The sequence below is a fragment of the Cetorhinus maximus genome, chromosome 15 (assembly GCF_964194155.1).
Source record: "Cetorhinus maximus chromosome 15, sCetMax3.hap1.1, whole genome shotgun sequence".
Taxonomy (NCBI): Eukaryota; Metazoa; Chordata; class Chondrichthyes; order Lamniformes; family Cetorhinidae; genus Cetorhinus; species Cetorhinus maximus.
In genome coordinates, this window is record NC_135893.1 from 54,579,157 (window position 1) to 54,592,166 (window position 13,010).

Here is a 13,010-nt window from a genome sequence, read left to right on the forward strand (position 1 = left end):
TCTCCTTTACTCAGACCCGTTGGTTGGCCGCAACAAAGGTTTTTTAAAATTTCTTTTCCTCGTAGATGCCTTTTCCAATCCAAATGTATTTACTTTTCAATGAGGAACCGATCAAACCAGGTTTTATTGAGTCAAAGAAAGAGTGAGTTTATTAGTTACTTAACCTGAGGAAAAAAATGCTAAAAGTTGTGACTACGTGCGCACACATGCGCATGCACGCATGCACACACACACACACACACGTAAGAAAAGCCAGAGTCCAAAGGAAAGTTAAAAAGCCGACGATTAAGTCCTTTGCTTGTCCTTGAGGCGTAGATTGCACCTTGCTGGAGTCAATTTTAGCTTCAGGGAGAGAGAGAGATTCTTTATTTCTCCCTTCAGTGTTTTTTTTTTCCAGCTGACTTTGAAATTTCTCTCTGTTTCTGGCTTGGCAAAACTAGTTCTTAAACCTCCTGGCTGTATATTCCAAGAAGGAATTTGATTAACATGTCTTGCAGCCGTTGTTGTTGAACAAGTAATCACATTTTTGACCTTTCATCTCAGAAACGTTTGACACATTTCAAGATAGTAGAGCAAATAGGGGATGGGGTTATTTTGTCCTCCACAGGGGTTTCGAATGTCTGTTGAGTATATAGCTGGTTAGCAGTTCCCATTGTCTTGACAGAATCACAGTTGATTGAAGTCCGGCACTTTGCATTTTTAGTACCTTCTTTTCAAGAGTCCCTGTTTGAAGTGGACCTGGACACCCCCAGGTGTAGAATTCCATGAGCAATATGTCAGCATGCAATTCATATCATAATTTTCCAGAAAAGTGATCAACATCAGGTGACTGGTGGTAGCTATCTTTGGTCAGCGTTTTTCTTGTATTTTTTAAAAACAGTACTCTTTAAACAGTTCAATGTTTTTGGTTAGCTGGTGAAGCTATAGGTAGATCTCATTCAGTCACAGTTTCCGTCGTCGTGACTGGTAACTCAACTGCTCCTAGCTTAGAAACAGGATTTGATTCTTTAGAAGCATTCTGAACTAGTGCCTAAGTTTGAAGAAGAGGATGTAGAAACCTCGTTCACAGCCTTTGAAAAGCTGGCAGATCAATTAATGTGGCTAAACAACTCCAAAACGCTTGTAAAAAGTCCACCCAAACTTTCCTCAAATTCAAGAGACTTAAACAGTTAACTTTTGACCAGTGGATGTGAGTCCTAAAAATTGACCATACCCATGACAGATCAAGGGAAATAATTTTGTTGGAGAAGATTAGGAACTGCTGCCTGTACAACCTTAAAACCCATGTGGAGGAACAAAGAGTTTCCAAAACATAGGGACGCAGCTATCATAGCAGAGACTATGAATTGATCCACAAACCTCTAACTCTGAATAAACCTGGGTTTACTAACTCCTGCGAAATAGGATGGAGGTAGATGAAACAGAAACAAGCTCCAGAGAAAAGGAGGGCTGACTCCCCCACTTTTAAAAGAAAGAACTTGAAGTGCAAACCAGCAGCAGGCTGCTGTATGTGTTTTCACTATGGGACACCTAGGTATATTGAAGAAAATGGTTGGCATGCAGAGAAACCAATATGGGGCACTGCAATCAGGACAGCATCTACAGCCATGAGGACAGTGAGCTTGAGCTCAACTGTTAAGGGGGGGAATCAGAATACCTACCAGAGTTTTTTTTTTGTACAAAGGGAAAATGACTCATTTTGTATCCCATGCCCTGAGAAAAAAGATAACTATCCTCAGGGACACTGACTGTCTTCAAACCCTACTTGTAGTAAAGGTTGCAGAGATGCCACTTCAAAGCGGAACAAATACCACGGTATTGGTAAAAGGGCTTACTGGCAAGTGCTTGAAGGTTCCTTTAGTTAAAACTTACTTGCAGAGTAAGTTGGTCACTGAGGTAGTGACCGTTGGGGTCATCCTGAGCTTGCCATTATGGGGGATGGATTTATTGTTGGGCAGTGACTTAGCTGCAAGTGCAGTCCTGTGCTCCGAGCAGTCTGCAGAGTCTGGGAAAATGATGGGAATAAGCAAATGCTGCTCAGCTGTAGAGGGCTAAGGAAATCCCTAAAATCCTATAGGAAAGGATAGAGCCAGTAAGGACTAAAGAGGCTTTTTAAAGAAAGCCAGCAGAATTTACAAGGGCTAAGTTAGAGCCCATAGAATTTAAAGCAGCCAAACCACCAGAGGCCAGAGTAGGGCCTGGAGAATTTAAAAGGGCCAAAAGAGGGTCAAAGGAGAGCAAAAGTACTGAGATAAAGGCAGAAAAAGTTGAAGAAAATGCATCCGGGGTATGACCAGCAAAAACTTTCTTCCAGAATTTAAATAGGGACCAAGAGAGTTCCCAAGCAGGTAGGCTGAAAATGAGGAAGATGCCTTACCTAGTCAAAGTGCCACAGGGTAGTATGGCCGAAGCTGGATCGCTACCTGAGGACAGAGGACATGGGATAGATTGGAGAAAAATCCATCCCCAAGATGAAAGAGAAAGCGAAGATGCTATGCCTTAAGACAACAACTGTTCCGCAAACCACAAGAGAAATGCAGTCTATGCAGAATTACCAACTAAAAGCCCAGATGGTCAAGTTCAAAATTCAAAAATTCCCAAACCCAACAATTTAACTTTAGAACCCACTGAAGACAAGGTGCAGGAGGAGAATCAGGACATCTTCACGGATCTAAAACCAGTTCATACCCACAATCACCTTAGAAATAAGATTTATCACGATACCAGAAACAGAATAGTCTAACCCATGGGTTGTAAAAACAGCCACTAAAGGATTAAGGCATATACAAGCAGGGCAGCTATGCAGTAGCAGAAATTTACATAGTTTAAACGTTGTTCTTCAATAACCTGCGAAACTTGATTCTTTCCAGGACGGCAGCATTAAATTGGACACTTCACTAACCCCACAGTTTACCAGTAGTCACATATCTGCTGGTGATAAAGTTTCCAAAGAAGCACAGCCAAGTGTTAATAAAAATCTTAGACCACTAGACAAAGTAAAATTATGAATTTTAAAAAGGAAAAATGGGATAGAAGGCACTTTAGCCCTGAATACAAGCCGCCTTAAAGCAAGTCCCAACACCAGAAGAAATTCAGTTGCACTTGAGCCTCATCCTCAGAGGGACGGAGCCTGAGCTTGAAAAGCAAACTGTTATACACAATTGCAGTATAAGATTAATATATGATGGTAAAATGAGTGCAGAATGTGTGTTACTATTTCTCCTGCTCTTCCAAGAAAGCAATCAAAATACAGTTTTCTTTTTTCCCTGTGGGGACTTGTCATGCCCAGTAAAGGCATGTCATGTTCATAACTTTACACATGGACTGAGCTCCGATGGAAGTTTCTGGAACTTTCCTCTGTTTATCTAAAATGGATACAGGTGACCTTTGTTTATTCAACACAGACTGTCAAGCTTCCGCAAAGTTCTGAATCGAAAAACCATGGATGGGAACCTCCTCCTCGAATGAACATACCAAGACAAATGTTATCTGTGGAGTTCAAGCCGCCAATGTTCGAAGCTTACTCAAGATAGAGTCAGTGGACCCCATGACTGTGTGTCTCCAGGTTTGCAATTCAACAAAGGAAAGCTGACAGGACCAGTTATCCACAAGTTGTGTGTGTGAAAGACCACTATCTACTTCCTATTGTATATCAGTGGCCTTTTAGATTTAAGCCATGGTGGGTGGACAATGGCCGTTGACCATCTGACAGAAACTGGCTTCTTATGCTGAGATCCTTTATTATCCCAAGACCCAGAATAGACCAGGGCAGACTGGAGAAGAACACCAACAAGACAACAGCTGCAGAGAAAGGTTGTGCCATCTCTGCCTTTCGGATTCATCAGTTGCCAGTCAGCTTGAGAACCAGACTCTGAAACTAGCTGCAAGTCATCAAGCAACCAAAGTACTTCGTGTTCCTGTTTCAAAGTTTGCCCAAGTACCAACCTCCTAGATATTCAACTACAGGAAACCTTGCAACATGCTGTGAACCCTTCACTTTATAAGATCCTCACTTCAACTTTAAAACATCAAATCTATTCAAGAAACCACAGGTCTGCTGTGTGGGAGACTGGAAATTGTACATCAGAGACTGAGTTAACTGTGATCTGTAAAAGTGCACTATCTTTATCCGTGTGTGTGTGTGTGTGTATGAGAAAGGTAAGTGTGTGAGAATAAATAAACTTTATTTTAAAACTCATGAGAGCTTGCTGCTGAGTTCTTTAATTGGAATACACACTCCAAGGATGAGAAAAGATACACCTCTTTCCATGCAAAACATACCGATTATGGACAGTAAGAGAGCAAATGCATTCCATCTGTGATATTTTGCTGAATTAACTTTCCATCCTGTTCTGCGTAGACCTGTGCCCAGTAGCAGCTAGGTTGAAACTCATTTTATGTGTGAGCCCTATGGAGAGAGGTCTTTTAGTTATTCGCTTGTACTGGATTCAAACTCCAGTCAAAAGGGTGAAAATCATCTAAGTTCAGAAGATAATCTTGAAACAACTCATGCTTTGGGGTTAATACACTTTGAACTACTGAACGGTGGAGAAGGGGAGAGAAGAAAATACCCGGACAATTATTTCTCTCTTTCCAGTCCACGCACCCCCACCGCCCCAACAAAAATCCTGTGCACCTATCTTGTGCCATTGTTACAACACCATTTACTTCTGTGTGTTAAGAAACCTCCTTTATTTATTCCCTCCTGGACAGCTTCTGCCATTGGGCCACAGCTGTGGCTGCAGACCATCCTGTGGATGGAGTGTCCCCATCCCCTTGCTAACAACGGCTCAGTACGACACGAATAACTTTCGTAATTTTACACGTCTTCGGAGCGCGCCCCCATCTTGAGGCACCCTCACGTTCTCCTGCCTGCCGTAGCAATGCCCAGCTCTCCATGGGGGGGGTGGGGGGGTGCCAGTAATGCATCACCATGGATCTCACATTGGGCCAGCTGAGTGCCTGTCCTGCCCACCATCCTCAATGGGTGCTGCTGGAAGCAGCCTCTTAATTAGCCACCTCTGGTAAAGTGAACAGCCAGGCATCACCAGTGGGGCCAAGACCTCTTTTGGGCTCAACTTCAGAAAATCTTCAAAGGCCTGTAAGATTCCGCCTCGAATATAAAATCTTAAATGCTTCATGCTCTCTTCTACTGTAACAGTTCTAACTTGGGCTCAATCGGACTTATATATTTCTTGACCTCAGATAATCTTGTTTATTTTTCCCTTTGCACAGTGATCCTTCACCTCTGATATGCTGTATCTAAAGCCTGTCTCCTGGAATCCAGATTGCCACTCTGACTAATTGACAGTCATATTTTCTGTTATTTCTAATGAAGCAGCTCCAGAGCACATGGGCAAAATCCCCATCTGAAAAGAAAATACTTGCATTTATAAAGTGCCTTTCACATCCTCAGAACATTTCACTTCATGGGCAATTAGTTAATTTTTGAAGTGTAATCCCTGTTGATTTTTCATCAAAGGCAGAAACCAATTTTGTGCACAGCCTCCAGGGCTGATGTGAAGTCACAGGTATTATAATGGATGTCCTGGAAGCAAACAGCACTAACCTGTGTCTGTCTTTGCAGTGACAAGAAATTTCATGTTTTTAAATAAGTCAAAGATTTTTTTAATATGTATGTTTTCTTAAGATAATTGAGGTGGGAGTCCAATCCCTCCAGGTTTTCATTCTCCTTGAATATTCAGATTTTGTTCTGTGCAGAATTGCAGGTGCAAACTCATCCTCCTTCACTGGCATTGTGGGTTGGACAAAATGTACTCCTACCTTTACTGTAATCTTGTATAAAAGAGAGTTAATGTTATGTTTGATTTTTCTGAAACCACATGAATATGAGAAACAGAGAGCGTGTTTAAATCATATTTAGGCAGTTATCATGGATAACTCGCTTTTGTACATGCCTATAGACAAATGTTTGTCAAAGCACAACACATATTACATTTGATTCTCTAGGCAGAAGATATTTGACTAGCAATTTATCAATCTGATTGTGGTTTGGGTGTGAACTAATTGTGGTGTGGTTGCATCATTACCACTCAGAGCAAATTATTATGTTTTATTGATAGTATTCTCCAAAACTTCAAGAAATACTCTGTCCATTTTGCCTAACAATATTTGTTTATTTTTATATGTAAATTTGGTAATTTCACAATTTGCAGAGTAGGAATGCATAGGAAATAGTACTCGGCAAAAAGGCCTCATCTTTAATAAAGAAAAACTGAAATGGTCTACCCACTCAATTGTGGAAGCTGATGAACTGTAGAGCCATATATAGCAGGATGGTCCTTTTTTCCAGTTCTAATATTTCCCCTACTCCCAAATGCTGTGGGTAAATACAGCTGCTTTACTCCTGAACCATGCGGCAAAGCAAGTTGCAATCTTCAATCCTTGATCTCACCCAGGCTTAAAGTTTGGGCATTACAATTGGTCTCAGTATTTCTGAGCTGTGGATGAGAAGAATCATCTGGTATTCCCGTGCATCTGCATTGGCATTGCCAACTCTGGTTGGATGTATCCCTAGAGGTTCTGAACTTTAATTTCTTCTGTGTTTTTATGTCAGGATTATAGGAAAAATCCAGCTGACTACAACTGTGTACAATGTAAAATAGGCCAGTTTTGAATCCATTTTGTTCAAGTTTTGAATTTCTGCATTGGCCTGTGCATTCTGGCAGAGGAAAGTGATTATTCTGGTTGTTAAGGCATGCAATGATCGATGGTATTTGTTCCACATGTTTGTCGGATAATATGTGTTGCAGGAGTAAGCATTTCTTTTTGTGTTTGAGGACTACTGCAGACTGTATGCAGTCTGATTGGCGAGTATCCCAACACTTAATTGAAAGGGGCTATCCAGTCAGGACAGTGGTCTGGAATTTAATCCTTGAGTTAGGTAGTGAGAGTCAGGAAAATTCCTGGCTTGGCCTACCCGCCTCGGGAGAAAGTGCCCGCAAGGACGGGACTGTTCTCATTTTGGGGGTGGCTGGGCAGATGCAGGCTGGACTCGGGCCAGCCAATCCTGGAAAAAGCTCCAAGGCAGCCACAGGGGCTGCTGCTTCCCAGGGTAGTCTGTTTAAAGGCCCTGCCTCAGTGCTATGGGAGTTCATACCAGTTAAAATAAAAACAGGCTCTCACCCCTCATGCTCATTATCTCCCACCCACACCCCATGCCCCTGTCATCTCATATCCCCACCCCTCCCAAACAACCACCGTGGCATCTTATGCCACTTGCCAAACTATGGCATTTGCATGCCCGTTCACCCACTATGATACTGTACAGAACCAATGAACCCTGTAGTGTCAGTAGGCTGTGTAAAAACTTATCTTAAAAAATCATTAATTGATGACTTTCCACTTTCTTAAAAGAAAACTCCTTTTTACTACAGAACAATGAAAGTGCCAAAATTCCAGATGCTTTAAAGTATCAATAGCTGAAACTGCAAGCACCTGAAACCTTGTGTAAATAAATATTGTGAAATCAACAGAATGGATTAGAGAGCCATAGCTGTCAATCGAGCAATGATTTTTCTGGGGCTCAGGTGTTTCAACAGACTAAAGGATGTTGGGGTTCTCAGCTATGCCTCATTATGTATTCTTGGCTGACAGCTCAGACATCCATTAGTGTACTACACGCGATAGAGGTTTCAAGTGCTTGTAGTTTCAGCTGTTGAAACCTTAATGGACGATTGACACTTATATCAGGATTTAGTAAAAAGGAATTTGTTTTTTGAAGAAGTGGAAAGTTATCAATGACACAATAGGATTCATTGATTCTATGCAATGTATAGTGGGCAAAATGGCATGGAAATGCCATAGTGGGTGGAGGGGGTGCATGCCTCGGCATGGGAGGCATGAAGAAAACCTATTGACCCTGTCTTTTTAAAGGTCTCCTCATGCAGACTCTGGTCACAAAACCCCTTAAGTTGCCGAGAACCTTGACTCATTGAAAACCTGGCCTGACTCCATAAAGATTGTGCAGGACTCGGACATGCGTATCCCCACAATGGAGCCGACCAAGTTGGGAGTGCAGGGCGCAAACTTATGACTCGAACCAACCTGCATGCTTAAAAGTCACTCCCAAAAATTGGAAACCCCAGGAATGGGGTTGGGAATCCCAGAATCGGGCCCTGGCTGCCATTTTTGAAGGGCTCCCGAGTCATCCTGATGCAGTGAAAATCCAGGCCAAGAGGAACTTGGTGTTTTCTTTTAAAGCAGCTGTTTAACTCTTCTGTGAAACAGTGGTGCATGCATGACTCAAGGCCACTTGTCGCCCAGCTCATATGCCTCCTGTCATCCACTTCATGGCTGTAGCTCACTGTTGGACCTTACCAAAGTTAATGTGCAGCAATTCTCCCTTTTTCCTTTTGCTGCCTCATGAGAGGGGGTAAAAAACATACCAATAAGCATTAGTCAGTGACTTAACTAAAATTGTGTTAGAGTTTGAAAGAATTATTGCGTTCTTGTTTGTTTCTTCTTTGTGCTTGGTCTCCCAAGAGTCCAGCTTGGCCATCCTTAAAATCAAGACCTCAGTGTGTAGATGGTTGCAGAATCAGTCCGCTACTGTTTGGGGCCAATTGTTCAAAACGTTGTTTCGGACTGAGTCCTTGACCAAAAGTTAGACACTTGTACTGCTATGACAGATGGTGAGTGACCTTGTCATACTGAAAACCAACTACTAGTTTCTGGGCAAAACAGTGATTTGGTAGAATGTGGGTTCATACCCACAGTTGCCCGGTTAGTAAATTTCTGTTAGCTGTTTCTCCAGGTGCTGCTGGTGCCTGTTTCATTTTGTTAGAGACTGAATTAAAGTGAGGTATTTACCCAAAATGCAGGACGATCAATGAGCTATCACATCAGGTCACTTGCCTGCAGCTTTTGTTAAGGAGCCCAGCAGCAAGTCCTGTGCCTGTTTTCCTGGTAATGTAATGGTGTGTGGATGTTAAAAGAAAAATAAATGGCAGACTAGAGTTTAGACAAGAAAAGTTTGAAAGCCAACCTATAATTTGATTTTTAAGAGACGTATTCTAAAAGTTGCAGAATCATTCTTTGCTTCTAGCTGGAAGTCTATTTGCTGGAGCAGTCCTTCATTTTCATGTCAGACAGGGATTACTGTATTGGAATTTTGTATTTTGGAGGAGGGGAAATAATTCCAGTGTTCCTTATGAGATGGCAGGATTACATTTATATTTATCACACTTTGTGCCTGCCATTCTCTTACCCATTGAAATGAAGAAAAAAAATCCATGTACTAGATGACTTCAGTCCAGTGTCTGTGTTGGAGCAACTTCTAACAATCCCACGACCCACCGTTTAAAGAACTCTTTTCTTTTCTAGGGAACTCCAGGCACAAGAAGCATTGCAGAATGGTCAGCTCGGGGCAGGAGAGGGACTTCCTGATCTACAGCCAGGTGTGCTGGCTAGTCAAGCCATGATAGAGAAAACACTGTCTGAAGATCCAAGATGGCAGGGTAAGGAAAGTGAATGATCCATCTGTGTTGGGAGCATTTATGAAATGTCACTTTGTAAACTCGTTTTAATCACTAGGTGCCATATTTTTTTTTGTTGTTAATTCAGTAGTTTTGCCTATTCATCTGTGCAGATCCTTGTACAATAACAACATAAAACATCTATTTGTAGGGTTCCCTATCACATCAAACACCTTCAAAGCACTTTACGCAATAAGGGTATGGTAACATAATGGTTGTGTTACTGGATGAGTACTCTGGAGACCTTGATTCATAATCCAGAGAATTTGATTTCAAATCCCACTGTGATGGTTTAAATAAAAAAACTGGTATAAAAATCTGACATCAGTGAAAAAGACCATGAAGCTGTCAGATTGCCATAAAAGCACAACTGATTCACTAATGTCCTTCATAGAAAAGGAGCCCTGCAGCCGTTACCCAGTCTGGCCTATTTGTGACTTCAGTCCCACACCAGGAGATGGCTCTTAACTACTTTCTGAAGTGGCCATGCTTCTCTGTTGTATCACCATCTCAGGGCAATGAGAATTGGGCAATAAATGCCAGCCTTGCCAACAATACCCACATCATGAGAATGAAAAAATCGTAATGCAGTGAGGCTACTTCTAATTGTTTCTTGCTGGCATCAATTTGACATCACTGTGGTTTTAAAAAAAAATTGGAATTAGAAAGCATGTTTCATTGGTTAGACAAATCACTGATAGTAACAGACATTTTAAAAAACTTGCTTGAGCCATACTTGAAGACAGTGAAATTAACAATTTGACAAAGTAATTAAATTTGAATCTTTATTTAAAACTATTGCAAGAGTTAATTCCACCTTCACTGAGTAAGTCTGAAATGAATTAGGGCAAAATTGGTGATCGCCAGCTTTTTGGTCTCTTCTGAGAATGTACAAGGTGTCAGTTGGATCTGCCTAGGATTACTTAAATTTGGAGTTATTCTGTTGGCTCGAAGCTAAGCAAAACTTAATTGAGACCAAAGGTGTTGAGTTTGACTCCAGTTCTATGCTGAGTTGCCTAATCACTGCTGGGATTATGAAGGTAGTGGAGCTGAGGCCAATCCTAACTCCCTTACCTATCCTTACTGGAAGTACAGGCATTTGTGGATGTTGAGTTGGGAAAGGATGAGGCTCATTCCTGCAGTTGAACAGTCTTTTTGCTGACTGTTGAAGCATAATAGTGTCCACTTTTGGAAGATAGCAGAGGGATGCAGCAAGGAATTGTCACTTTCAGGAGAGAAGAGAAAATTGGTGAGGGATGGTTTTCAAAAGAAAAATAGGTCACGTATTTGGGTTTTCTCTCGCCACAGATGCTACCAGATCTACCGAATATTTGCAGTATTGCCTGTTTTTATTTCAGATTTCCAGCATCTGCAGTATTTTGTATCATTTCATTTGGGAGTTCATGTCATCTTTAGAATATCTCTTTAGGATGAAATATTGCAGCCTTGGTCCTTTCAAAGATTGTTAAGACTGAAGAAGAGATGTGAAGCAGTTTTGTGGCTGCATCTTTGTGTTTCAACAGTGCAATCAGTAAACACTGCCATCTGCTGGATAGCTCAGTTCAGCAAGAATGTTGCATGATTAAATAGCATAGCTCCATATTAAACAAACTTGGTATATTTTCAATGTTATTAACAGTTGCTGCAAGTCAGTTGAGTTCAAGTGGTGCAATTTATGCTCATGATTGAGTTAAACTTTCCTGATGGATCAGTTGATAGAGGATATATAGAACTGACCCAGAAGGTCTCATGTTTGATTCCAGTTTATGGTGAATTCACTGATCTTGGCACCACAACAATCTGTGGTGTGGAGAGGAAAGGAGCTCAGGTTCTCAATTATGATTGTTGTAGGCAGCATCAGTAACTTCAGGAGAAGGAAGAGATGAAAGCTCTATGAGTGAATTCACCAATCTCAGCAGTATGTTTTTTGTGGGCAGACAAGTCTCCCCGCGATGCTGTCATGAACCTTCTTTAGAATTGGTGAAGAATTCTGGAGCAGATTGCTACCCTCATGGAGATGGAATTATCGATGTAGTAGGCTTAAAGCAGAGAGGGTTTGTCACATGACAGTAAAGGGCAAAGAACAATTTCTACTTGCGAGGTAGCAAGTGGAAAGTAATTTATAACCTTCACTAAACAGCAATAAAAGAATACACTTTCAATTGAAATTATTAAGCTGGGATCTAAGCACAACCCTATGACGCTTCAGTGGTGGATTGCAATTGATTTGAAAGCCAATCAGCATAAGAGTTCACTGTAGGGTATTAATGTACGTTACTGCATTAATTAATCAAGATCCACTTAATTCCTCAATAAAATGGAATTTTACGCACACTTACTTGCTGAGATGGGACCCTGGCTCTGGCGCTTACCCCAGTGTCAGAATCATAAGTGCATAAAGAAACGGGTTCAGAATTTTTCAGCTAGAATGTGAGTGAAAAAGAGGGGCAGTGTCACGTGGGAACTCTTTGTTTGTTCAGTTTGTGTAACGCAATGGAAAAGCTTTTTTCTGTAAAATGAATTAGTTTGTCCTTTCCCATGTCATTTTGCGTTTCATAGAGTGCTTTCAAATCCATGCTTTTTTTCTATGGCTTGCTCTCTACAGTTCCCACCTTTTTCAGAATGACAACCATTTGCAATTTTATAACAACTTAATGGTAGTAAAATATCCCAAGGCAGTTCACAGGAGAGTTATCAAACAAAGCCAAATCCAGCCACACAAGATAGGAAAAGCTTGGTCAAAGATGGCAGTTTTAAGCAGAGTCTTAAAAGGAGAGAGAAGCAGAGAGGTTGAGGGAAGGAATTAGAGTTTAGGGCCAAGACAACTGAAAGCAGTGGAGATTTAGAATTAAGGATGCACAGTATGTGCAAGATGCCACAATTGGAGGAACACAGTGATCTTAAAACCTTTAGGGCTGGTGGAGATAAGAGATGTGGAGGGGCGAAGCTCTGGAGGAAATTTGAAATCGAGTGAGAATTTGAAAATCGAGGATTAGAGAGTGATACTTTTGCTTCCCCTCGCATTGTTTATAATTTAATTGATCTCTATATTAAGAACCTCATTTGCCCATATATTTGGTTAAACTTTTAATTAAGCGCAGCAGATAAATGATTATGTGTTGTCATCTTCGCATTAAATATTTATGGATTCTGTTGTTTGTTCATTGTGTTGCAAGTTGTACAGAATGAAAGTGCATTGAAAGCTACTGGTCATGTTTCTATCTATTCTGTGTTTTGGTCATGCTGATCATGCAGAAATCACATCCATGATTGTTGCTGGTTAGTAAGATCTCCAGCTGCTCTTCCTCTTCTAAGCATGTATGTAAATCATAAAAAATTCTCAGCTTTAAACTGCAAGAGTTGCCATTTAAAAACTTGCAGGTACGTTGCCCGATATAGTGGGGTTTTTACACTTTATTTCCCCCCTGCAATTTAAAACTTTTATAAATTGGTTGGAACTGTTTCTTATGCTTGTATTTTCCTTTAAAGAAAAGACGGTAAAATTTCGACTGC

General features: G+C 41.1%; 1 protein-coding gene across 2 annotated transcripts in view; it reads left to right on the forward strand.

The window, feature by feature from the left end:
* The window catches only part of unkl (unk like zinc finger), a 143,322-nt gene that overhangs the window by 76,301 nt on the left and 54,011 nt on the right, over positions 1 to 13,010 (forward strand). For both annotated transcript variants that reach the window (XM_078558415.1, XM_078558416.1), the window contains exon 4: positions 9,346 to 9,479. In XM_078558415.1, coding sequence (XP_078414541.1) covers positions 9,346 to 9,479 — 134 coding nt within the window. The remainder of the gene's footprint in view (positions 1 to 9,345; positions 9,480 to 13,010) is intronic.